Raw genomic sequence first — 25,968 nt, forward strand, 5'->3', positions numbered from 1 at the left:
CTCCAGAGCTGCAGAGGCTCTTATTCCGTTGTTATTTTTTTTTTTGAAAAGGGTGGAGGGCCCAAGTTTAATAGCACTTCACTCAAATCCAACCCAAAGGATATGGGTGAAATGATATTGAACTTACTTATGGAGCTGAGCCCTTCTTGAGAACCCGCCAATTGTGCAGCTACTCAAGAATTTTCCAGCCTTTTATGGAACCCGAAGGTTCATTACTGTGTTCACAAGAGCCCTCCACTGATACCTATCTTAAGCCAGATTAATCCAATCCATACTATACCATCCTATCCCTCTAGGATTTATTTTAATATTGTCCACCCACCTACACCTTGGTTTTCCCAGTAGTCTCTCTCCTTCAGGCTATCCCACCAATATCCTATATGCATTCCTCGCCTCCCCCATTCGTTCTAAATGCCCTGCCAACCTCATCCTCCTTGACTAGTGGTATTGAACACAGTTCAAAAATAGAACTAGGTTGGGGGGGAATCCTCTGTAGTACAAGAGATTTTGTTGTAAAAGTATTTATTGCTATTCTAGCCAAAAAAAGCCGGGGTGGAGAGGAATCATTCAAAATAGTTGCTATGTTAGCATGCCTTCTTACCGATTGTGCTCTCGGCCCTGTCGGCCATTTTGAGTTTAGTTGATGTAAGGTGCGTAGAGATGGAAGCAGCATTGCTTCGTGTTGCCCACCAATAACTTGGGAGTTTCACAGGGCTGTTCATGACGGCGAGAATGATGTAGTTTTATTGACGAAGTTTTAGCATTATTTTACAGTTTTGTTGGAATGGAAACAGGAGGTAAGAATAGGACGACTCGTACTTGCTAAGTAGAGAATATTTTGTAATATGAATGCGGTAGTGTAAAGTAATTTACTAATATTCGATGTGATTTATGTGTTATCAATGTTGGCAACAAGAGGTTCCTTCCAAGCTATCCAGGCCAACGAAGACCCAGGCGTTTGCGTGATACGTAGGAATTTCAAACTGACGTTCAGTTTAAAGGTAGGGCTCCCAGTTTACTTCATATGAGTAATACTTTAAAATAATTGCGATAGTTTACGTCAAGAAATTAGTACGATTGAATTTGGTGTGTGCTTATGTACACCAGACCACCATTGATTAGGTCCAATGCTACTTCAGTTCGGTAAACGGGTTTGATCAAGATAAACCGTGTCGTTCCGACGTAAGTGGCATTTGTATGAGTTTTTGTGTCTTTGCGTTAGCAGGAATTGTGTTTTATAAAACATTAAGGGTATTCTTCTTCTTCTTCTTCTTCATTATTATTATTATTATTATTATTATTATTATTATTATTATTGTTGTTGTTGTTGTTGTTGTTAAAGACTGTTGATATATGGTTACATAATTTTCCCTAATAGTATCAGATAATCATTCGATCTGTTCGTACAGTACCATGATAATCAATTTTTAAAAAGGATTAAATTGCATAGCATTTCATAACACAAAAGAGACATTTAGTAAATTATTTACCAAATTTTATTCACTTTATTTTAAATACCATAGATCCTTTCAGGTCAAGCATGCCATAGTATATAGAACATGTCAAAATACATAAGCACATACATAAAAACAATGGACCCATCAACATGCAATACAGTCACAGTACAAAATTTGTACATAAAATATTCAAATATAATCAAATTTATGTAGATATATGATTATCATTGTCACGATCATAAATTAATACAAAAGACATATTCATAATATAGATGTTTGATTCAATTATGTCCATCACATAACTACTTAATTTAACAGCCCAAATATAATACATTTCATCAGGATTTAAAAATTAGAATATATAATAAAAATTCAGTGTATACAATCAGTCATTTCATAGCAAGAACCTTAAAATTTGAAAGCTACTATTTAACATATTCCTCTACCTGATAAAAGGAAATAAACTGTAAGTAAACTGGTCTCAGTCACTGGTCCAGTGATTGAGACTAGCTCTAACAGGCTCAACTGAATAGGTTTATCCTTCCCCACCCACCTGAAGACGGAGACTGATCGAGTCTCCGAAACATCGTGGTCTTTTGTCTTTTACATACCAGACGATGGATGAAGTCCAAAACAAGCAAAAAGGAGTACAGTATACACCAGTGTCAGAATCCTTTCAAGTCTAGATGATCCGTTACATTCTCCAGAGTCAGCATTCATGCTTATTCTCACATTCATTAGGCTCTGACAGCCACAGCAGTTATTATGACAGCAGTTAAATCAACTATGACAACAGAATTTATTTTTTCTGTTATTGCTGATGGATTATCTTTTTTTGCTTAAGTTTGACGTGTAATACTAAATTCTGAATTGTTGTGTATGGTTTGTATTATTGTGTATTTTTTATTGTATGTTTGATAGAGCCATCAAACACAGAGCTTCCTACACAATGGCTCAACAAACAGAGGCAGAATTTTGTATGAACAGTGCAATATCTCCAGCCTGGAAACGTCCAGATGAAGTGATGAAACTTCACCGATTAAAACAGAAGAAGAGAGCATTACAGGCTCGAATGAACAAGACTGATTTACCACAGGTGGACGGGGAAAGGTATTTTAATATTGGAAGTGAAGCAATACCTCAGAAAAGGAAAAACCCTTTCAGGTAAACTTATTGTAATTAACTTTTCTTCCTTGCTGAAGCAGCTGACTGTAGAGATATGTATGATATTTGTGACATCACTTGTTACATTATACCAGTATTATATCAGGCATTGTCCATTGTGTGACGTATATTTGATATATACAGTGTTTTGGGAGTTGGCATTCTGTGGAGATGAAGGAAATTTATGACATTCATGGAGACCACTTTAGATTTAAATCACCAAACATAAATCCTGCAGAAAAGTGGGAGAGATGTCAAGGTCCAACACAGTGGAGTACTCCTTGAATGAGGACCATCGAATATAGCGGGATAAAGCAGAAATTTGCAAAGAGGAAACAGGTATCAGTAGGACACAGAAGGAGTCTGTAATCATCAGAACTACAGAACTGCTTATGAGGCATGGAGGTAAAGCCATGAGTAACGAGTAGTGCTGTAATAGGAACCCTCCCTGAGCTGCTCAACTGGTTGGATGGTTATGCTGATAGCCTAGTATTTGTAAGGTGTTCTGTTCAGTTCCAGCCATTGCTACACTTATTAAAAAATCACAGGGAAATGATGATGATGATGATGATGATGATGTCCATGGAGCAATTGGTGGAATAAGAATTGATGAGGGAAGCCAAAGTACTTGGCAAAAACCTGCCCCAGTGACACTTTGTCCATCACAAATCCTGTATGACTTGACTTGGAACCCAGGCTGCCATGACGGGAATCCTGTGAGCTATAACACAGTCTAACCAGTCACCTGAAAATGGGAGTAGAGCCAGCTCCCTCAGTACTGAGCATCTTTTCACATAAATGACTACAATGTGGGTCCTGGTCAGAGATGGATGTATTAAACACTTCATCCTTTTATCTGTAATTCTTTGCAGGATATTTACATGTGTTTGCAGTTGGCCACCTGACTTATCTTGCATCATCATGTACCTCTTCTTGGCTACCTACCCCTTCCCCTTCACCATCCATCTTCTGGCTCCTCTTATTACCTCATGGGACCATTGTGGGAGGCAGGCTAGAAATGGCTTTGAGCTCAGACTCAGCCTGCCTGGAATGCTTCTTCATATAGCGTTTCGCTGGACTAGAAACACAGTAAAAGATTTTCATATGACAAAAGCAGCAGTGACAACAGCATACTGCAGTGCTTGTATTTACACAGTAATATGCTTTGACTGCCGGAAAGCCTCCGTAAGCCAAACTGGAAGACAGTTGAGGGTGAGATATAAAGATCATATTCACAGTATTAGATTAAACAGGGATGATTCAAAATTTGCTTTACATATTCTCAAAAACAGACATTCCTACAGGTCCATGGAACATATTGTGACAAGGGATGGGTCATGAACGTGAAAGCAAATATACATGTCTACCTTCTGGACAGCTGGGGTTCAGTTTCTGGCAGACGCAGCTTCTGCAATGACTTTGGCCCCCCACCCAGCCTCCTGTCCAGTGTGGGTGCTGGGGTGTGAAGCTGACCACTCACCTCTATCTCTTGCCAATCACAAGAAAGGTGGAGCTATACCTACACTTGTCCATATGTCTTCATGGCATGTTGCTAAATTATTTAAGGATAGGACCAACTTACCTTTACGTTACATATGACAAATTGATTTAAGAGCAGGAATGTGAAGATAGGAACTGCCTGTTTGACCTTCTCCATAATACAAATGGATGAACCTAGAAATATAAATACCAATCCATACTTGAAAGGATATCTTTCACACACCCACTGGCTCAAAGAGTGTCAACTCCAAGCAGGCCAGAGTCAGCTTCATGTACCTACATAACAGAGGTCTCATTGTATGCAACTTAATAATTGCATATTCTCTGCATTGACTTCTTTCCTTTTTTAAAAAACCTTTTTATAAATTTGTGCTCCTTTCTCTGTTTTCTTATATCTGTTTTAAATTTTAAAGGCAGAAACCCAGCTGTCCATAATGACATGAACACCTGTCGTTCCATGCTGTCATCTGATTAATTCTCTCTGTGATTTCCGGAAGAATAGGATCTTATAATTGTATAAAAGAAACTTGGTGCTATGCCACTTGTTCACTCATTTTACAATGAATTTTTTAAATGTTGTGAACAATCTTGCAAATAACCTAGATCAAGTTTTACTGTTGTATTTAATGGATATTCCTGAGGATACATTTGAATAATGAAACATGTTACATCACCTGTTAAGTTAAAATAAGTACTAAATGACACCTTATACTGTAATTTTACTATATTTTATATCTTTAATGTACCGTGCATTACAGCTGTGCACAGTGCAATGTGGAAATATGTGTTAGCAGTTTATTGCCCATTTGTGCCCCTACAATTCAACATGGAGTAGATAAAACAAACAAAATGGAAGAAGTATCTTTATGTCTGATGTACACACACATATATCCATTTTAAATGCAACATATTCTCTAGCCACCCTTCTTCCTCACTGTGTGTTTCAGCAATATACGGCCATCATCAGGTGTTGTCTGTCTTGCTAAAATTGTTTCACTGCATGTTGAAGTTATTTATCATGTGCAAATGTGATATTTCCTAATTAAAATTATTAACAACTTCATGCTATTTCCATTGTGGTTGTCATCCATTCATTTAAAAGATATTTGAGAGTATTTATCGTTGGATTTAGTCACACTGCATTCCATTTGTGGTGTGGGTATGATGCACATTATTTGTAGAGTTCATAAGGAAGTCTCTGTAGTGTTATTATCAGTGTTGTCATGTATGCATCATTGGCTTGTAGATTTTTCCTTGCTGTTAGACTAGTTATGTTGTTAAGTGGGGTTTGTGTTTATATAGATTGGGATACTGTGTACATACACAGACCAATTAACAACCCAATTACACAGGCAGTGTGAAGAACCTACAGGCAAAGGGGCATACATGCGTAACACCCTCGCGGCAAAGGGAACAACACTGATAACACTACAGACACTACAGAGACATCCTTATGAACTGCACAGATAATGTGCTTGATACCCACACCTCAAGTGGATTGCAGTATGACTCAATCCAACAACGAGAAATGCTCTCAAGCAAATATCATTTAAATGAATGAAGGGCCACACCATAGCTCAAGTGGTTAGTTGCTGGCTTCCCACTGCGGCACCCCGGGTTCGATCCCAGGTCTGGTCAAGTGGGATTTGTGGTGAACAAAGTGGCACTGGGGCAGGTTTTCTCTGAGTACTTCGGTTTCCCCTGCCAATCTTCATTCCACCAATTGCTCCACAATCACCCTCACCTATCATCAGGGGCTGGTACAATAGGCCAGAAGTGGCCGCAGTACAAGGGACTTAGTCCCACCCTACTAGCAATAAAAAAATGAATGAATGAGTGTATGATAACCACAATGGAAATAGCTTTAAAATGTTAATTAATTTTAATTCCAAGCTTAATTCATTCTAATTAGGAAATATCACATTAATATGCATTATATAAGTTTGACATGTAGTGAGGAAGAAGGGTGACCAGATAATAAGTTGCATTTAAGATGGAAATATGTGTGTACAAAAGGTACATTAATGGAACAGGATGCTTAAAAATTAATATTATTTATATCTGAAGCAAATGAACAAGAAAACCAAGAATATGTTTGCTGCTGGAGTACATGTTTTCACATGTTTTTCTTACAATTTTATATTAGTTTTGCAAGTGATTTTAAGTCAGAGGATCACAGATTTATAAAATAACATGTAATTAACTTTTTTAGCTGCCAGCAAGGCAAAAGAGTGAGAAATGAAGACATGCAAGCTATCAGATCCAGCAACCTAGACTTGTCTTCTGATAATACACTGTTTCAATTGCTCAGTCCAAGCACCAAGTCACAGTCGAACATTGAACATTTACAGACTTCATTTGCAAGTGTTCTAAGTCAACTTTCCAGAAACTATAATGAGGTAATTGTAAAATATACATAGATTCAATAAGATTAATATTAGATGACGTATACTTAGATTAAATATAAATTCAGAAGACAGATCAGAACATATGTACATCTAAATTTGCAATATGGTGGTAGTTTCAGTGTGAGTATTCGTAGTTCTTTTCTTCTTTTTCTCTAGAGTGGAATGTATCAGTATTAAAGTACATTACTGCATGTGATAAAGCTATAAATTAACCTGCTCCCAGTTTTGCTTTTACTAACAGATTTTACTGTATGAATTAGTAAAATTTATATCTTCGCTCAGGAGGTGCAGTGAGCCTTATTTGTGACTTCTTATTGAACAAGAAGAAGCAAAAATAACAGTTCTCAAAATGTAAATAAAAGATATTCAGTCACATGCTTATTATGAACCATAACACAGGTATACAATTGTTTACTGTTATCAACACCTGTACATAATTGAATGATTTAGAATATTGTCACATGGTAGTGGCTGGACGCAGGGTTTGGATTGATTATTGAATTTATTGGTTGCTTACTACTCGTAACTGTGCATAATTATGACAGTAATTATAGCAGTAATTTGCTGCTCTCCTTTATCAGCACAGTCATTCTTTTCTTTGGATCCCATGAGATTCATGACCATACATTTATGTCTCATGACTCAGAGAGTTATGCAGTTATGGTTAGAAAGTAGTTGCATGACTCCTGTTTATCCTCCCTGTATAACTTATGCTCGGACCCAATAGAGAACATTGTTTCCAACAGTTCCTCTCTTTTTTTGTATTTATTGCTCCGGGGGTGTGTTTACTGAGCTTGCCTTGCAGTGGATAGGTGCACGTGGTAGCATGGTTGAGGCAACGTGGTAGCATGGTTGAAGCACCATGCTATAAGCCGGAAGGTTGCGGGTTCAAGTCCCGATGAGGTGTATTTTTTTAAATTGACGTGATCCTTGCAGCTGCACTATGGACCTGAGGCCGACTCAGCCTCTAACAGAAATGAGTCCCAGGAATCTTCCTGGGGGGTAAAGGGTGGCTGGCGCGTAAGGCTGACAACTTTACTGCCATCTGTGAGACGATTGTGTAGATAATGTGGGATCCTCAATGTCTCACAACCCTATGGCCTTCCATGGCCTGTTACAGGGATATCTTTACCTTGCTGTGAATATCTCTCTGGCACTTCTCTGACATCACTACTCTGGCTTTCAGCCATTCTGTCATACCTGTGTAAATAAGCTAATTGTACCTAACTCAACCAAACTAAACCATACCATACCAGCAGAAACCACATTATGGATCTAACTAATGACTGAATAATACTTAAAATTGGAAACTTCCTTCAGTATTTGCTAGTGATTAAATGTTACAGTTGAGTAGTTAGTTTTAGGATATCCCATGTTCAGATCTATGTAAGGAAACAGTTGTCCTGCCTGAAATTTCATGGCCATTCTAGGTAAATGCCAGGATGGCATCCTAATTGAGGCTTTGACTGCTTCCTTCACATATGATACTACACAGTCTGAGCTTTTGAAGAATTTTTTTTAAAGAAGCCAGGAATAAAGAATAATATTTGCTGGTTATGTATGAAGAAGCATAAGGCTGTTAAATGGCGTGATTTTGTTCTTGAGTCATTATTCAAGCATGAAAATAGTTCCCCCCCCCCATTAATTCAAATCCATGACAACAGATCTTAAATATGATCCCCTTTCTCTTCTCATGTGCTGTCATGCTGTACATCACTTCATGTATTTGTGACATTTTTTAATGTAATGTTAGTTATTTTGATGTCAGACTGACAGAGTTAAAGAAGTTTGGGTAAGGATTGACACACCTTATAATGTACTATCTAACGCAGTAACTGCCTTCTAAAAGAAGTTATTAAAAGAAGTTATTGAAGGAAAGATAGAGGGGCGGATAGAAGTGACCAGATGACGAGGAAGAAGACGTAAGAAAATGCTGGATGACCTTGGGGACAGACGAGGATATTCTCATTTGAAGGAGAAAGCTCTAGATCGCATTAAGTGGAGGAATTGTTTTGGAAGAGACTGTGGACCTGTCGTCTGACAGATTACTGATGAGTGAATAATGTACTAATTGAGTGCATGAAAAGAAGTCCATATAAATTTTGTAGTTGCTAAACTAATAAGAAGTTTTCTGCATGTTTTAAAACTCTCTAATTCTTTAACATGTTTATGAGAGGCTGCTGCTATTTTGTACCCTGAACCAGATTAATTCAGTCCATGTCTTCTTTTGCAATTTCTTTATAATTAATTTTAATAATATCCAACCTATGCCTAAGCATTTCATATGGTCTCTTTCCTTTGGGTTTTCTGACTGGTAGTTTATATGCATTTGTCATAATTCACTGTGTGCATTATGTGCTCCTCCTATCTTAAGCAATTTTTTTTATCTGTCAAGACGACAGGTCCACAGTCTCTTCCAAAAAGTTCCTCCACTTAATGCGATCTAGAGCTTCCTCCTTCAAATGAGAATATCCTCTTCTGTCCCCAAGGTCATCCAGCATCTTCATATGTCTTCTTCCTTGTCTTCTGGTCACTTCTATCTGCCCATCTATCTTTCCTTCAATAACTTCTTTGGAAAGAGACTATCCAGGAAAAGTGATAATGTGGTAGTTTTTCCATTTGCTTTCCACATCGCAGTACAGCAGCCGTTCAAACCACTCTGGTCACGCCTGTTGCTATACGAACTTGAACCATCTCAAGCATCATTTGCTCTGTGCTTCAAGTCGCTGCTGATGACGCTGCTTCCAGCATCAGTTTAAGCACTTTCTATATAACATAAAATGGCTGAATGCCACCTGATTTAGAATGGAAATCGTGGTTTCACCTACGCATATTTATACTTCATGGAGTCCCTTCAGTTTTCATTTTGATTATTTTCTATGCCTCATTTGTACCTTATGACATTTTATTTTATTTTTTAATTCCCTCATTTCTTTTAGGTTAGTAACACTGTGAATGAGAAGAGTCCAAAGGGTGAAACATACATCCCAATAGACTGGTCGCTGAAAACAAAGGTGCGTTTTATGTCCCCAAAACCATTTGCTTGGAGCCAGAAGCTGCGTACATGTGAAGAAGCTTCAGGAATTACAGGGTTTGTGAAAAATATGTATTTGGCTTTATTATGATTAGAAATTGCAGAGCCAGGATGGCTCAGTTGATACAATGATGGAATTTGGCTTTATTGGCCAAGGAGCTGGGGTTCAATTCCTGACAGATGGAAGAGATTTTTCTCTTCTCCACAGCATCCAGACCAGCTCTAGGGCCCACTCATTCTCTTATCCAGGAGGTTCCAGGGGTACCTTGTTTGGAGTGAAGTGGCAGCTGACTACTGATGTCTATCTAGTGCCAAGGTTAAGAATGGTGGAGCTATACCTCCACACTCCCATATATCTTCATGGTGTGGTGCTTAATTAATTATGTACAGTGAAAAATGTACCTGTTTGTAGTTTGAAAATGTAAGCTAGTTCTGCAGTTTCAGAGTCGTGTTAAGAACGTGAACTGTGCGAGTTATTTTTGTTTAAATTTGGTTGGCATGATTTGACATAATATGTTGTTCATATGTCTAATATTTATTCACAAGATGTTGTACGGAATCTCTTCGAACTTCATTCTGTCCTAATAAATGCAGTCCCATGTGTTCCATCAAGCTAGAAGTCTGACACACCATAATGAATTATAATATTTTCAACCATGTTTGTGGTGATTAGCACCACAGCATGGATTGTCCTCAGTATGTGCAAATATGAGGTGGTACCCAAATATTATGAGAATATGTTTATAAGTAAAGGTTTGTTTAAGTAACAAAATTAAAGTTGTCCCTTTATATGTTAATAACACCGAGCCCAGTGATTGTGCTGTTGTTGGAGGTAGACCTGAGGCTCTTCTTTTGTAATACCGTTAAGTACCTGCTGAAAAGTTTGCTGATTCTTCAAGAACACCATGAAATCTCTTTCCTTCGCTCCAGCTTCAGTTCCATCTTTGTACAGCAGGGATTGATATCCACACAGTAAAAAGGAGGAGACATGCAGCCATTAATTTTTGCAATGAACTGTTGATCAGACTGGGCAGTATGAACAGGTGCATTGTCATACTGAATCAAGCAGTATCCTCTTTGTCGTCTCTCTGAACATTTTTGATGTTTTCACATAAATGCCATAGCACATATGTGTAACAGTGCTAATTAATATTTTGTCTTGGGTGATTGAATGTGTAATGCACAGGTCTGTCTCTGGTAAAAAGTGGTCTTCATCTATTGCTGTGAAATAATACATTTGTGTAACAGAGTCGAGTGGTAGTTTGGCCTGGATGAACACATTTGTAATGAAGAACTTCATCAGAATAGAACAAATGATTGACATGCATCACTGTAACATAATTCTGACCTGGAAACATTACACGTCAAATGCAGTAAAGAAATAGAGCATAAATTTCTCACCCTTGCCCCCTCACTCCTGGTGAGGGAATAATTAAAATACCAGTCATATATGCAGCTTCAAAATAGTTATCGCATTACAGACACTTGGGGAAAATTTCATCCGAATCAGTTCTCATGCACTGAAAAATGTGATGTAAAAGAAAAAGGTAAAGCTATCCTTGTAACAGGTTGTGGAGGCCCATAGGGTTGTGAGATGTCGAGGCTCCCACATTTCCAAACCTTTGGCTCACAGATGGTGATGAGGTCAGTTTTACGCGTTGGTAGCCCTTTATCCCCAGGAAGATTCCTGGTATTGATTTCTGTTAGAGGCTGAAACAACCCCAGGGCATAGCGTGGCTGGAAGGATCCGATCAATTGAAAAATCAAGTGACCTGATCGGGAATTGAACCTGTGGCCTCCCGGCTTGTAGCATAGTGCCTCAACAAACTATGCTATTGCGTGCCCCGGGAAAATGGGACGTGTAGGTGGGAACTAAGGCATGTTAGCTCATCTCTGTGAGACTCCATGTTCTGCATCTGGCTGATAAGTGCTTGCAGTTCACACTGTTAGTTACCTCTGTAGAAGCTGGATCTAGTTAGCAGCTCAGACTTTAAAGACTGCATGAAGCATTGAAGTTATGTGAAAAACAATGCAATATATTTTATGTAAAAATTAAAATAAAATGTGTAATAGTACTGCCATTCATGGCATTACTGATCAGAACACATGGATTTGTTATTGTTTATAAAATGTTGTTTTATAAGTTTTTTTTTCTTTTGCAACTGTTTATTCTTGTTCCAGTTTTGTGCGTTGTTTGGATACAGGGCTGGATGCAAGCAAGGACCCTTATACATCTCGCTCTCTTGACACAAGTCCTAATGCTCGTTTCCACCAATGCTGTCTTGTGTGGCAACATCCTGCGCTACCTTGGTTAGAACTGTTTCCTCGTTCAGCAACCCGTTTGAGTTCTACAACCAGCAGTATGATATCCTCTTCGCAGAACCTTAGAGATGCTTTGCATCGAGAGTGGGGAGAGAGCTTCCGTTCTCTGTTTCAAGTAAGAAAATTTTGTTTGTTTATTTGTTTAAAACAATGCAACACCAGTATGTTTAGGTTTGTCTTTACCTTTACAGTGGACACCTCATTCAGTTCTCCTTGATTTGAGCTTTTCATTTATTTAATGTTAAATGTAATTGTTCCAAACCCAGCAATTTCACAATTAAATTAGTTTCGTTTAAGATTTTCTGTTTCCTGGAAGCAGCCTTAAAATGGAGTTTCACTGTAGTGTCATAAATCCAGTACTAGCATGCTGGAGTGTAACATGGTTGTGGTGTTATCCTCTGTTGTCAGAACTTCGGTTTCCATGGCTCTCTCCCCTTCTGCTGCTTGTAGAGACATATGACTTACCAGAATAAATGGCATGAATTAAGTTAGTGAGATCTGATTAACTAGAGCACTTAACAATAGTGGAATTGTTTGGTAAATGTATAGAAACACATGATGTTTCCTGAACACATGTGCCAGTTTGTTTCTCATCTGCTTCAGTGCTCCCATTGCTGTCAGTAAAAAAGTAATGTAAAATGCTTAAAAATTATTTAAGTTATTTTTAAATTATCATGCTGTGGTTACTTTTGTTTTGCACATATGTTGTGGGTCTGGTGTATGTTTTTGTGGTGTATTGGTTTCTTTTCTTTACTCTCTGTGTAGCTGTTCCAATTGTTTCATGTAGTGGTTCTATTTTTAAGGGGGGAGGTAGGGTGTATGTACTGCTAACTGATATTTATTTCCTGCAGTTTTTTGAATACAGTAGAACTTGGTTATAACGTCATCAAAGGGACCTAAAAATAGTGTCGTTATAAACGAATGTCGTTGTAACCGAAATGGGCACTTCCACAGTAGCCTTATGTTAGTCACGTAAAAATCTACCAAAAACCGAGTTAAAATGTTGCATTTTTTAGTGAAATACGTAGTTAAGTACAGACTAACGTAACATTAACGTGGAACTGCCCAAATGTGTAATATCAAAGACATATTACAGCGCTTTTCACTGACAATACACACAATATTTCACGAATCACTTTAACTTTCTCTTCAATGCTTAAAACTTTCCTTTTCATTGCCATGTTTTCGCTACTGCACTTCTCTGGGTTTAGGCAGGAACACTATAGGGTAAGTAGACAATGTGAGGTCCTGTTAGACGAGATTCTAGGAAAGGAATGCAGTTAACAACCTGCCGCGTCCTCTTGCACTATTCACGCAGTCCCACCCCACACCCTTGTTTTCGCATAAAACCCACGCTCCTCTTGCAGCCCGCGGTCGTATTCTTCCAGGACAGTCACATCAGCAAGTAGAGAAAGTGAGGGTGGGCAGACACATCGAACTTTCCCACGATATCAGAGAAATTCAGGAATGAAAATGACGTTACATACAAGGTTGATGCATTTGTGCATGTCGTACTAAGCAAGGTATAAAAACAGTTGCTTTATGAGGAATTAGTTCGTACCATTGAATATTTGACGCAATAGACAAGGTGTCGCAGAAACCGATGTTGCTATAACCAAGTTTTACTGTATTAGGTCATGTGCATCAATGATTATGTCATTCATGTTTAAGTTATTTTTATTGGTTTTATATATATTGTATTTTTCTAATAAACTTCCTTTTTTATGTGTTACTATAATGTTCATTGCATCTGTTATGGTTCCATATATACATGTCCCATTTTAGTGCGTCACTTGAGTATCCTGATTTTTTTTTTCTTTTGGTGCTGCAGCCCCAATATGGGCCTTGGTCTACCTCCAGTGGGTGACCTACTTGTCGCAAGACCTCTGCCTGCACACAAACACAAAAACAAAAACACACACACTAAACATGCATGCCCTGATTGGGATTCAAACCCATGATCCCAGCTTCTGAGCCAGCAAAGACAGTGCATATCTTAGATTGTGTGGCTGCTGTGACTGGCGAGTATCTTGAATTTCTCTTTTTATTTCTAATTGCTTGTGCGTGTTCCTTGTATTCCCCCTACATGAAAACAGAACCACTGTAAGAAACAACCAGAGCACTCACAGCACTCACAACACAAAGGAAGGAAACCAAGACACCAGAAAACATACACCAGACCCACAACATGTGTGCAGAGCAGAAGTAACCACAGCGTGATAATCTAAAAAGTAACTTGAAATAAAATATTTTGTAAACATTGTACATTACTTATAAACTGCAAAATACAATAGCATAACAAACAGAGTAGCAGTTTTCATCTACAATCCCATATACCTGAAGTTGGCCAGTTAGCCAAAACATGTAGTGCTAATAAATAATAAAAAGAGACAAAGAGCCTTTGAAGTGTGAATTTTAATATATAGATGAAGTTGCACAGAGACAGTGAAGTGAGAATTCTAAAATTAGTGATGACAGTTTTGATCAGATGCAAGACATTTTGAATACTAGGGTAGTGTTCTGACTATTAGACCATTAGGCTGGGCCAGAAGTGGATGTTGTTATAACTCTACTTGTATTGACTATGTACTTCCTCTTTTGTATTTGAAGAGTCAGATGGAATGATTACTGTTTTTGGCCCACATTCATTATGATTTAAATGGATGAATACAGGGTGTTTCACGACTTTAGGGCATAACTGCATGAGGTGATTTCCTAGGTCTATGTGATCAAAAAAGTTCATATAAACATTTAACGGACGAAGAATAGTTGCTGCAAGGAGTAGCCGAAATAACAGGAGACACTGCAAGTAAAGCAACGGGAAGGAAAAGGAACGTGGGTGCATCGTTAGGCTATTCGGGACGAACAGCCGTAAGGAGGGAGCAGTGTGACGTGTTGCGCTATGCAGGACACCCCTCCCTCCCCAGCGGTGATGTAACACTTTCGGGGTGTCGAAGTTGCTACGGTAATAAGCCAGTCAACATCCTGCCTCTCCCCCCGGTGACGTAACACGGGATGCCGCCGATGCTACACAGCAGTAAACAACTCCCGACAGCGTTGCTAGCAACACGGCACCAGGCAACAGGGGTGCCTACTACGTGGCTGTTTTCTGTGTTGTCCGGAATGGGGCTAAATAAGGAGCAGCGAACGCTATTCACAGTTAGTTCCGAGTTAGCCAGCAGTTAGTTCTCAAGTTCTCAAGTTACGAGTTACGAGTCAGCCAGGCAGTCAACCAGCATTTGCAGTGTAGTATTTGTGATACTGCCGATGGCAGTAATTGTCAGATTGTAATTTGTGTGATTGTAAGAGTGAATGTGAAATAAAATTCGCTATATCAATACGATGTTAAATTATTTGTCGTGTTATACACTAAACATGTCACCGCGGGGAGAGGCGAGGTGTTGTCTGGCTTATTACCGTAGCAACGGCAACGCTCCGAAAGTGTTACGTCACCGCTGGGGAGGGAGGGGGGTCCTGCATAGCACAACACGTCACATAAACATGTGTCTGATTTTGGACGGTTACGGAGTTATGATGGTTTTAAACTCAGAATAGAAGGTAATGATTACTGACAATAAACGGAACAAAATAATAAACCAGCATAATACATGATACATTTAAAGTATGAATGTAAAGTTAACTTCGTGAAATTACCATTAATTTGAATTTATTGGTGCTTAAAGCTGATTTTCGAAAATGCCACCGCTGGCCGCAACACAGGCTGCTGCTCGGTTGTGAACCGGGCGGACATACCAACCCACCCCGCCTTAGGTGCCTCTCNGTAGCTCTCAAGTGTCGGGATAATGAGAACACTCTGTCTGTAGCTGGCTAAAAATAGCGACCCGCCAGATGACAGACGCGGTGTACGGGAATGAAAAAACGGTCATAACTCCGTAACCGTCCAAAATCAGACACATGTTTATACGAACTTTTTTGATCACAAAGACTTAGGAAATCACCTCCTGCAGTTATGCCCTAAAGTCGTGAAACACCCCGTATATTCATAAAAGAGTAAAGAATATTGTATTTTATATTGCAGTTGACACGTGCTCAGCAGTGCCCATATTTCTATGTGTGTGCCAACAGTTTCACATGTCTCTTCCGAGCTGCAGGTATTCTTGGTTTCACAGATATCCATGCTCTTCTCACTCCAACAACAAGAGGATTTCGGCATATGCTAAAGGAAGAAGGTAGTTCTACAGTTACTGGAAAAAATATGTACTTAAAGTGTACATATTGTTCTGATTATAATTCAGATATTAAAGAGTATTACATGTTTTTAAAACTTTTCCTGCCAACCTAAAGCATACCATTACTTAAGCATGAAATATGAAGGCTATTTTTAAAGTAACCTCCGGTGAGCTCTTAAAAAAAACAAGCAATGAGAGAAAAAGAAATGTTATTATCTACAAAAAATATGTACTTGCTTAAGGTACTTCTCAGTGTAGTTACTGCCAGAATTGAAGCATTTGTCATATTGGGGAATAAGTTTTTATATGACTGTGCCAAAGAAATCTGCTCCCTGTGAGCTCAGCCACATTTTGACACCTTCCATCAGCTCCTCAGTATTGTTGAAGCACTGTGATGCCAACCAGTTCTTCAGCAGGTAAACAGGTGGTAGTCATTTGGAGCAAGATCAAGGTTGTAATGAGGGTGGTCACACAACTCCCAGTCAAAATGTTCCAGCAGTGCTCGAGTGTCAGCAGCTGTGTATGGATGTGCATTGTCATGGATGAGCACTAGACCATGTGTCAGCATTCCACACCTTTTGTTCTGAATTGCCAGCATTATGCAATTTTTTAGTGTTTTTCAGTACACTTCTGACGTTCTTGTGGTCCATTGTTGCATGAATTCCATCATCATCACTCCTTTTCTGTCCCAGAAAACAGATGCCATCATCTTTCTGGCAGGCAGACAACGTTTATTTAAAAATTTTCAGCTTGTTTGGTGAATGTCTCTGCATCCACTACTCTCTGGTTTCAACATCCACAAATGAAACCCAGATTTCATCACCTGTTACATGTATGATGTGATTGAGATATTCATCGTGGTATCACTCTGAAAAAAGTCAAAGCTGAAGGAAGCCATTCTCTGCATTTTATATGCGTTCATGAGCGTTTTTGGAACCAATCTTGTGCAAAAGTTATGATAGCCTAGCCTAACTAAGATAATCTCATATAGAACATTTTGTGAAATTTGTGTATATTCACATGGAAGTTCTGAAATTGTGATGTGCCGCCTTTCACAAATTTTAGGGGCAACGCTTTGAACAAGGTCATCACTCACTACAGATGGCTGACCACTTCGCTCTTCATTGTGGACAACTGGTCATCCATCTTTGAACATTCTACACCATTGCCTTAGAGTTCCTTCACTCATTACATTTTGGCCGTAAACTGCCGCACATAATTCACAATGCATTTCCGCAGCAGTCATGTTTATATCATGGAAAAAGTTGGTAACCCCACCAGTTTTGCAGCTGGTGGGATTATCAATTGCAGGACACATCAGAAATCATTCTAGAGACAAGAACAAACACTAGATGACCAGTTTTGTGATGGTTTGCAAAGGCTATGAGTCATGTGACGGTACCTCGCATGTGCGAACTGCCCCCCATTCCTACATTAATTGCGTAAAATAAACGGAAATGACTTTTGTGAGTAGCCCTTGTATTACATGCCAACCATGAATGTATTCATTGATTGTGATGATCCATTGATGATGGTGTGTAAAGCTTTGGGATTACTGAGTTTTTGGATTTTGTCTAGACAGTGGACATAGTCCAAAACTCATTAATTGTGACTGGATATACTTACCTCCTACTTATTAAATTTTATTGTTCATACCTAGTAATTCCATAAAAATAACTTTTTTGATATTTTTATCTTTGCTACTTCAGATTTCAATTTCTGAAGTATGAAATGAATATCTTGCTTTTTTTCTTTTGCAATTTTATGGCTCCAAAACTTTCTATTATAATTAACACATAATTGATTATACAAATATAACATCAGTGTTACTTCTCTGATGTTTTTCTTGAGACTGGACATGGAGTGGCAGTATGTCCATGGTAACTCCAATTTTAGAATTAATTGGTGAGCAGTATATACAAACACTAAAGTGGCAACAATTTTATGTGGAGATAGCAAAGATAATAGTGATAAAACTGGTTATGAACTGTTGTTGTGGTGAAAATGATATTTGGTGACAAATTCATATGTGATTAAGAGACTAATTAATTTTAGTGTAAACGTTTGAATGTAGTTCAGTTTTATCAACACTAATATGTTTTTGGTTGTCATTATAGATAAAAATTTAATGAGAAAAATATTGTATGTTTTCTGTACTGTTCTTCATGAAGGATGAGAAACTTAGAGTTATTTTTTAGCATCATGTTGCACTGTGTAAATTTTTGGAGCGCGAAAATGCTTAATGCTTTTCAGTGTAAGGTCTAGATGTTTTTATGATGATATATCCTCAGATAGTATGCAGTTTCTATTGTCTCCTGCCTGTCATGTATACACACTGTATGTACTTGTATATTTATTGATGAATAAAATATAACACAGTGACAGTGTGAAATATTTTGGAATACTTGTGATAACTGGTGCATAATTTTAAATTGCTATGTTTAATTTATATGCTGATGTGCACTGATATTACAAGTCATATTAGAAACTGATCCTTTGGAACTCTAAAATTTCAAGCCAGTGGCAAGAAATTTTAATACTTGTTGTATTTATAGATGTGGTGTACATGATGCCACTCAGAAAGTCTACGCAGTCGTCCTTAATGCGTCTGTCATCTGAGAGCGCGAGTGATACTGGTTATGAAACACTGGACTCTGTGATTGATGATCAGTCACAGATGCACAGTTCAACAAGCATGTCACAGCATGCAGATGGACTAATGGAGGGAGATGATGATGATGATGATGATGATGATGAGTCACCGGATGAGTGGCTGGAAAGCAGGGGTGTAGCAGCAGAAGAAATTCGTAGAATTAAATCTAAACAGGTACTAAGTGTTACAATACTCATTCTAATAAATATGTGGAAAATGTTTTTGCAGTTTCAGGTTTAAAATGAAACTGGTTTCATAGCAGAATGTTTTCTTTTATCAGCTGAATTACTATAAAATTCTTATGGAAAACTACCATGGAGTTCAGTGTGACGTATTCCACATACATTGGAGTTCAGATTGTGGCTTTCCGAATTGTGACACCATTTAGTGTTATGGGTAGATTCCAGTATTTCAGAGAAATATTTTGTCACCATCTTTTTGTTCTTTACTGCAATCCTTAAGATGGAGGCAACATGTTCATCCAAAATATCTATCCTCCTACAAGGCTAGGTGGTGTCACAACGCAATAGACAACAGTCTGAACAGTTACCGTTATGAAAAGCGGCCTCCGTAGTCTAGGGATAACGTTCCCACCTCATGACTCAAGGTATGCGGGTTCAAACCTGGTGGAGGTCGTGAAATTTTTAAGGGTGGAAAAATTCAGGGAACAAGTCCTCCGGGAGGGACTTTAAGCCGTGGGTCGCGTGCCGTACATTTACGGCACGCAAAAGATGCTCATGTCTCTAGGAGACCTCTGAGCAAAATTAGGCAAAAAGTTTCCTGCCCAAGTAGTTTCCAATGCCTCTGGTAGATGGGGGAAGCATCGGGTACCGAGGGCTGACCTCGTTGGCTGAACGGGGCTCATAGCACACACCAGTACTGATAGGGTATGGTGACTGGTAGAATATCAAAGGGGGACGTACAATAGACTATTAGTCACAGTGCATGGGGAAACCCACCCCTCCTGTAGTAGTAGTAATAATAATAATAATAATAATAATAATAATAATAATAACAACGTTATGAAGACCTCCAAACTTGTATAATGAAATTGTTTTTAGTACAGTAATGCCTCAGTTACCCTGTGTATCAAATGTTCAAAAATAAGTGACATGTCTCCTAGTATTGGAATTAGGTTATTAAATCTCTGTGATTGAGTGAGTGTACATATCTTTACGCATGGCTGGGGAAAGTGACATATACTGGTCATGTTTAACACTATAAATTTGCATGTGACATGTGTGTATGTTTAACGTTAACTTTCAATTTAATCAGGCTTGCATGAACATGTACCAGTTTTGGTGAGGTCACCAATTGCATTGACTGAAGTTTTTCATGGTTTTTCGCAATCTCTTCAGGCAAAAGCTGGGAAGTGTCATGAAATAGGCCACCATCACTCACTTTTCAATCCTCTGAACTTCACTGAACATGAAGAACGTCGTCTTCTGGGTTTAGGTGCCGTGTATTCTTCGTTTTGGCCGACGTTTCGGAGGAACGTATCGCCTCCATCTTCAGAGCACTTGAATGGCTTGGAATGCAGAGAGCAGTAGCTGTAGTGATAGGAAGTGAAAGGCGCTGCTTATATACGAAGTAGGCAGGGGGGTGGTTAGGGAAATTGGACCAATAGGAGCAGTGGAGAGCGATTAAGGCCATATATGGTGTAGTTTGGTAAGGGAGGCGGGGGGGAACGGCCAGTGAATCCAGGAAACTGAGGTCAATAGCACTAGGAAGTTGCGGTAGACAAGAAGAACCAGTTGGTTGGGGACAGGCTACTGACATCAATGACATGATTACAGGGGACAGGCTACTGACGTCAATGACATGAAGAACTGGTGTGGCTTGTTGGATTTCTCTTGAGGGAAGAGCTGAGAGGCTTCCATGACTTGTTGAGATTGAACCCTGTTTCTTTGTTCATGTTGTTTGGATGGAGCTCGATCTCAACGGCCTCCATGATTATGCGATCTAGGTAACGGCTCTTACTGGTGATTATGGCGGTTTTGTGAAACTGGATACGGTGGTCTAGCTCGATGCTGTGTTCAGCTACAGCTGACTTGTCCGGACAAGTCAGCCGTAGCTGAACACAGCAGTTCTGTTATTGTTTTATTATTTATTATTTCATTTTATTTACAGTTTTTTATTGTAATTTTTACATCTTTAGACAGCAGATGATAAGACAAAAGGTTCCTGACTGAATGGTCGCAAGCAATACTCTAATTCTTGTAGATGATTAATGTTTTGTAAAATAGATTTTTGTTAGAAAAGTGTCTGGGATATAAATGTTGATGTAAAGTGTAAGTTTTGATGTGTTTTTTTCTTCAAGGTAAAGCTTGAGCAAGACAAAGAAAAGGAAGTAGATCGAACTCCAGAATCCCTAATTTATGTTGAAGGTGTTGAGGCACAAGCACTGTTTAATTTCTTGATGAATTGCAAGTCTTCCACTGCAACTACTGGGCCACTGGCAGGGGTTCCACCCACATTGCTTGCCCCTGTTGCTTTCCATGGGGCCACCCTAAAATCACTGAAGGTATTTCATAAAACAGAAATTTTCAGTCTGGCAGTCATATGGAACAAGACTTTCTTTGATGTTGACAGGGCTGAAAAAAGTGCTCCAATAAATTTCTGTAATTTTTTCATTCATTCATTATTATTGTATACATGTTTGTCAAGTCTTGAGCATTTGTAGTTTTGAATGTAAAATGTGAAGTGAATTATGTTGATTCCACATGGAAATTACGTTTATCCAACCATGGTCTTAATTGAAATCTGAATGGAAGATAAAGTATATGTATAACACATACACAACTTAGCAAGTCATTTGTTTTTTATTCAGGAAGCGAGTTTGTCCTGTCATCAGTCAAATGTTAATGTTATATGTTTTATTCTGATGACATACACATATACACTGCAATTTTTGTACAATTTATATGAAACTTCTTAATAAAATTAGCAGTTTAAGAATGATGTATGAAATGCTTAGGGCTCAACAGGCATACATATACAGGGTTACTACAAATGATTCATTCCCTTTCAAAACACTATATTTTCCAAAGTATCACACATACAAATATGATTGATACATGAAAAGAACCGCAAACTCACCAAGTTTGCATTGTGATACACCAGTTGGCAGCATGAGTGCAGTGCCTCACAAAATGGCGACGAAGCTGGAAAAGAGTTTCTGTCTGTTGTAATATGCGAGATGTTCGTCTGTTATTGCAGTGCAGCATGCATTCAGAGCAGAGCACAGAAAAGAACCAGTATATAAACAGATAATTCTGCAGTTGAATCGGCAATTTAAGGATACTGGTTGTCTGTGTAAATGGAAAAGAACGGGGTGACCAATATAGTGTTTTGGAATGGAATGAATCATTTGTAGTAACACTGTATTTCTTCATTATGAGTAAAAATTGCCCATAGGCATGGTCTGTGTGTTAGGAGAACAGGATCACTCAGCCATTATAGCAGATAGGCTGGATGATCAGGATTCGATATCTGGCAGGACAGGAATTTTTCTCTTTGGCACCACTTCTCGGGTCTGTCTGTCTTTCTGTTGAATTGTTACCAGTGGTTCTTTCCCTGTGAATGAAATCACTGAAGTGTTAAGCTGACCACTTATCACCATCTAGTGCCAAGATAAAGAATGCGTGGATGTTTACCTCTGCTTCAGCACTACTTCATGATGTGATGCATAATTAAGCACATGAATAACTGTACTTTTATAATTTGGTATGAGAAAGTTGAGTGCAGCACTGTTCTATCCTGTGAGTTGCTCGATTAACTCAGCACCAGCGCAGCATTGAAGGTTTTAGTAGACATTAATAATTCAGATGTCATATGCAAAAGAAACTAGTAATGTTGCAGAAGTTGCTGTCTTGCAAGTGATCTTGAATGGTGCATGTCAACATCTGTACATTACAATCCGTTGCCAATATATTGAATAAGTGGTAGGTAAGCTTATATGAGGGTAAGTCAATAAGTAAGTTACAAATGGATGTAGAACTTAAACAAATAAGAGTACTGATTTGAAAAATGCTTTTATTTCTCAACATAATCTCCCTGTACATTGAGGCACTTGTCCCATCATTTCACAGGTCCCTGAAAACCAGCAGCATAAAATTCTGTCGGAACCAGGTGGTGACTTCTCTTTCTACAGCTTCATCATTGGGAAAATGTTCAGCCGAAAGATGAGGTTTAAGAGGGCCAAACAAATGGAAGTCGCTTGGAGCAAGACTCATCACCTGTGACAGTTTGGGCTAGCATATCGTGTCCTTCATCGTGGTAGTGATTGAGGTGCTCTAATGCCAGACCCATTCTTTGCATTTTGTGTTGTGGGGTCAGCCTGTGTGACACCATCGTGCATTGACTTTGTGAAAACCTAACCTGTCATGTGACTTCCATTGTTTCAGCCCTCTTAAACATCATCTTTCAGCTGAACATATTCAGGACAATGAAGCTGTAGAAAGGGAAGTCATCACTGCCTGGTTCTGACAGCAGCTCAAAGAATTTTATGCTGCTGGTCTTCAGGGGCTTGTGAAACAATAGGCCAAGTGCCTCAGTGTACAGGGAGATTATGTTGAGAAATAAAAGCATTTTTCAAATCAGTACTCTCATTTGTTTAAGTTCTATATTCATTTGTAATTTACTTATTGACTTACCTGTGTAATTATATGTAAATTCAGAAACAAACTCTAGTCTGTCTGGCTTGGAAACTGTGTACTTGCCAAACTAACAGAATTTTACATGGCCAGTGAAGATTTTTATGCTACCTAAATAGTTAACCATTGGTTCTAACTCTGTGTGAATTAAAGTAATTACTTTTATCGATCAGATGAGTTCTACCACTGATACAAAGAAGAAAAATACTTCATGCTCCATAAAACTATCGTGTGTTCTCCGTGTTCAGGACTTTTTATTATCCTAAACAAGGGTTACTTATATTTAACAGTATGAAAGCTAATCAGAATTCATAAGTGGCTTCCCCTTTGCTGGCAGCTTGTAATGCAGAAAACAGTTTTATTTTGCTGTACTTAGTCTGTTGAAAGAAAAGTCTATCATGATCTATATCATTTATTACATTTTGAATTTGTCAATAGATTTCTTCTTCCTCTTCCTACTGCCACTACCCCTTTTCTTATTCTTTATGTATTCTCTCTTCTTTGTGTAAATCTGTTCACATCTGCTGCATTAATGTGTTGGCCTGTAATTGGTTGTTCGTTGAAGAGTCCTTGCTTCTGATGTATAATGCTGTGTTGTCTGCTGAAAGTTTTGTCCCAAGAGACAGGACTCTTCATAACCATTGTTGTGACACCCTCAAATCCTACATGGCATTTGGCTATCATCAAGCACTTTAATAAATGAATTGCTACTTCATCATCATCAGCTGGGGCTTTTGTGAACACAATAATAAATCATAGGGTTCCATTAAAGGTCGAAAATTTCTTGATTACGTGAGCGACTGTTAGCTTGTCAAGAAGGACTCTTATTAGCTGTTATTGTTCATTTTTAGGTTCGGCAGAGTGTTGTCAAAGTTGACATGGAGAACTTTCATTCAATGGAACTACGTGGTCCAATCTTACCTCACGCTCTTCAAAACCTGTGTAGCTTGCTGGAGGAGTCATTAGATGAGTTTTCCGCAACCTTTGCTAATTTGGAGTCTACTCGGCCATTTTCACTTGTAACTAATGTGACTGTGGATAATCCAGAAACAAATGAATCAGTTGGTAAGTTTAATTATAAACTGCCGTTTTTATTTGCATAATTTATTCTCAGTTCAGCTGCTTGTAATAGCCGTTGAATATGATTTGAGGAATCCTTCATGGCTTCTGATGGCAATAATGCTGTAAAACAAAATGTCAAATTAATCTTAGTGTAAGGGCTTAAGCTGAATGGCCAGGGTTCGATTCCTGGCAGGGGCAAGAAATGTTTCTATACTGCACAGCATTCAGACCAGCTCGGGGGCTCACCCAGCCTTCTGTCCAGTGGTTACTGGGGACTCTTTCCCTGGGGATAAAGTAGCTGGTTGTGAAGCAGACCACTCCCACATAGTGGAAGGTCCGAAATGGTGGAGCTGTACCTCCACTCACCTATATATCTTCATGGCATGGATAGACTGAGTATGAGTAGGGCAGCAGATTTGAATGGAAACATTCTATAATGTTATTTCCTGTAGCTACTCAGAGCCAGGACAGCTCATTCAGTATAGTAACTAGCTAGAGTTTGATAGCCATCATAGGCAAGGATTTCTTCTTTTTGTCAGCGTGTCCAGACTGACGCTGGGGCCCACTAGGCCACAACCTGTGGATAGCTGGGAGTGAACTGGATGGGGTGGAAAGCTGACCACACATTACAATCAAGTGCTAGTAAAGAATGCATGGAGCTATTCATCCATTTCCCCATGTGATTTATTAAACACTGGGATAAATTTGTCTTTATTGTATTGAATCTCTTAGCACAATACTTGACAAAGTTTTGAACAGCAATCTGCAGCATGTAATAGGTGACTGACTGTGCTCTAAGAGGATCTAGGTTAGCTCAGTTGGTATAGCAACGGTCTGTGGGCAGGATGGTTGGGGTTTGATTCCCGGCAGTGGCAAGAGATTTTCCTATACTCCACACTGCCCATACTGGCTTCGGTGCTCACCCATACATCATCATGGCGTGGTGCTTAATGATATGTTTCTTCATGTTGGGAGTCAGACTCCAGAAAGAAACACCATAAAATCCTACATGGTTTGCCATGAAAATCTGAAAATTTACAAGGTTGGTTTTATTAACTGTTGTATTACAGATTGTATGAAGTCTCCTGAGAAGTCCAGCAGTTACAGCACTTCAGTGCAGACACCCAGCAAAGCATTTGTGCCTGCTGTTTTTGGGAAGGAGAACCTCAGTGACTGTGGACTCCAGCCTTCAGTACTGGAGAGGTTTTGTTGTTCAGACACAAGTAGAATTTGTACATTGGATAGCCTCAGATTAAATTTAGATTCAACATATTCGTGGTCATAAAGCTTGGGATTGGACCATATTTTAGTCCAGTGTCTGTCTGACTGTGTTCACTAGAAGACCTTTCATTCTGCAGAGATGAAACTGATAGTGGACAAAGCATAAATGTGTCTTACTTGATGAATTCCCAAGACATTGCAAATGAAGTTCATCGAAGCAGTAAATACTGTGAAATATTTTAAATTGGAATCCTCAGATTTAAGGGGCACACAGTAGTGTCACATATTGGGCGTATATCGCG

The 25,968-nt window shown here is 38.8% G+C and overlaps 1 protein-coding gene across 2 annotated transcripts; it reads left to right on the top strand.

Annotated features, from left to right (window-relative positions):
• The first annotated feature begins 714 nt into the window (after positions 1-714).
• LOC111865053 (protein downstream neighbor of son homolog) lies at positions 715-25,968 on the top strand. Of its 2 annotated transcripts, XM_033751662.1 has the most exons (11): positions 715-797; positions 919-1,001; positions 2,379-2,621; positions 6,334-6,520; positions 9,469-9,620; positions 11,745-12,000; positions 15,925-16,075; positions 18,631-18,902; positions 21,049-21,252; positions 24,235-24,448; positions 25,516-25,968. In XM_033751662.1, exons 3-11 carry the CDS (start codon positions 2,407-2,409, stop codon positions 25,728-25,730), a joined length of 1,866 nt encoding a protein of 621 aa, XP_033607553.1. In that variant the 5' UTR covers positions 715-797; positions 919-1,001; positions 2,379-2,406; the 3' UTR covers positions 25,731-25,968. The 2 variants fall into 2 exon arrangements, with proteins under 2 accessions (XP_033607553.1, XP_023708546.1); XM_023852778.2 differs by lacking the exons at positions 715-797; positions 919-1,001 and adding an exon at positions 1,010-1,182.

Source organism: Cryptotermes secundus, unplaced genomic scaffold (assembly GCF_002891405.2).
Source record: "Cryptotermes secundus unplaced genomic scaffold, Csec_1.0 scaffold971, whole genome shotgun sequence".
Taxonomy (NCBI): domain Eukaryota; kingdom Metazoa; phylum Arthropoda; class Insecta; order Blattodea; family Kalotermitidae; genus Cryptotermes; species Cryptotermes secundus.

Excerpts from the sequence above, each read along its gene's own strand:
- LOC111865053 (XM_033751662.1), top strand. The coding sequence starts at position 2,407 with ATGGCTCAACAAACAGAGGCAGAATTTTGTATGAACAGTGCAATATCT. Across the intron at positions 9,621-11,744 it reads GAAGCTTCAGGAATTACAGG|TTTTGTGCGTTGTTTGGATA; the intron begins GTTTGTGAAAAA and ends TTCTTGTTCCAG. Across the intron at positions 24,449-25,515 it reads AGAAACAAATGAATCAGTTG|ATTGTATGAAGTCTCCTGAG; the intron begins GTAAGTTTAATT and ends GTTGTATTACAG.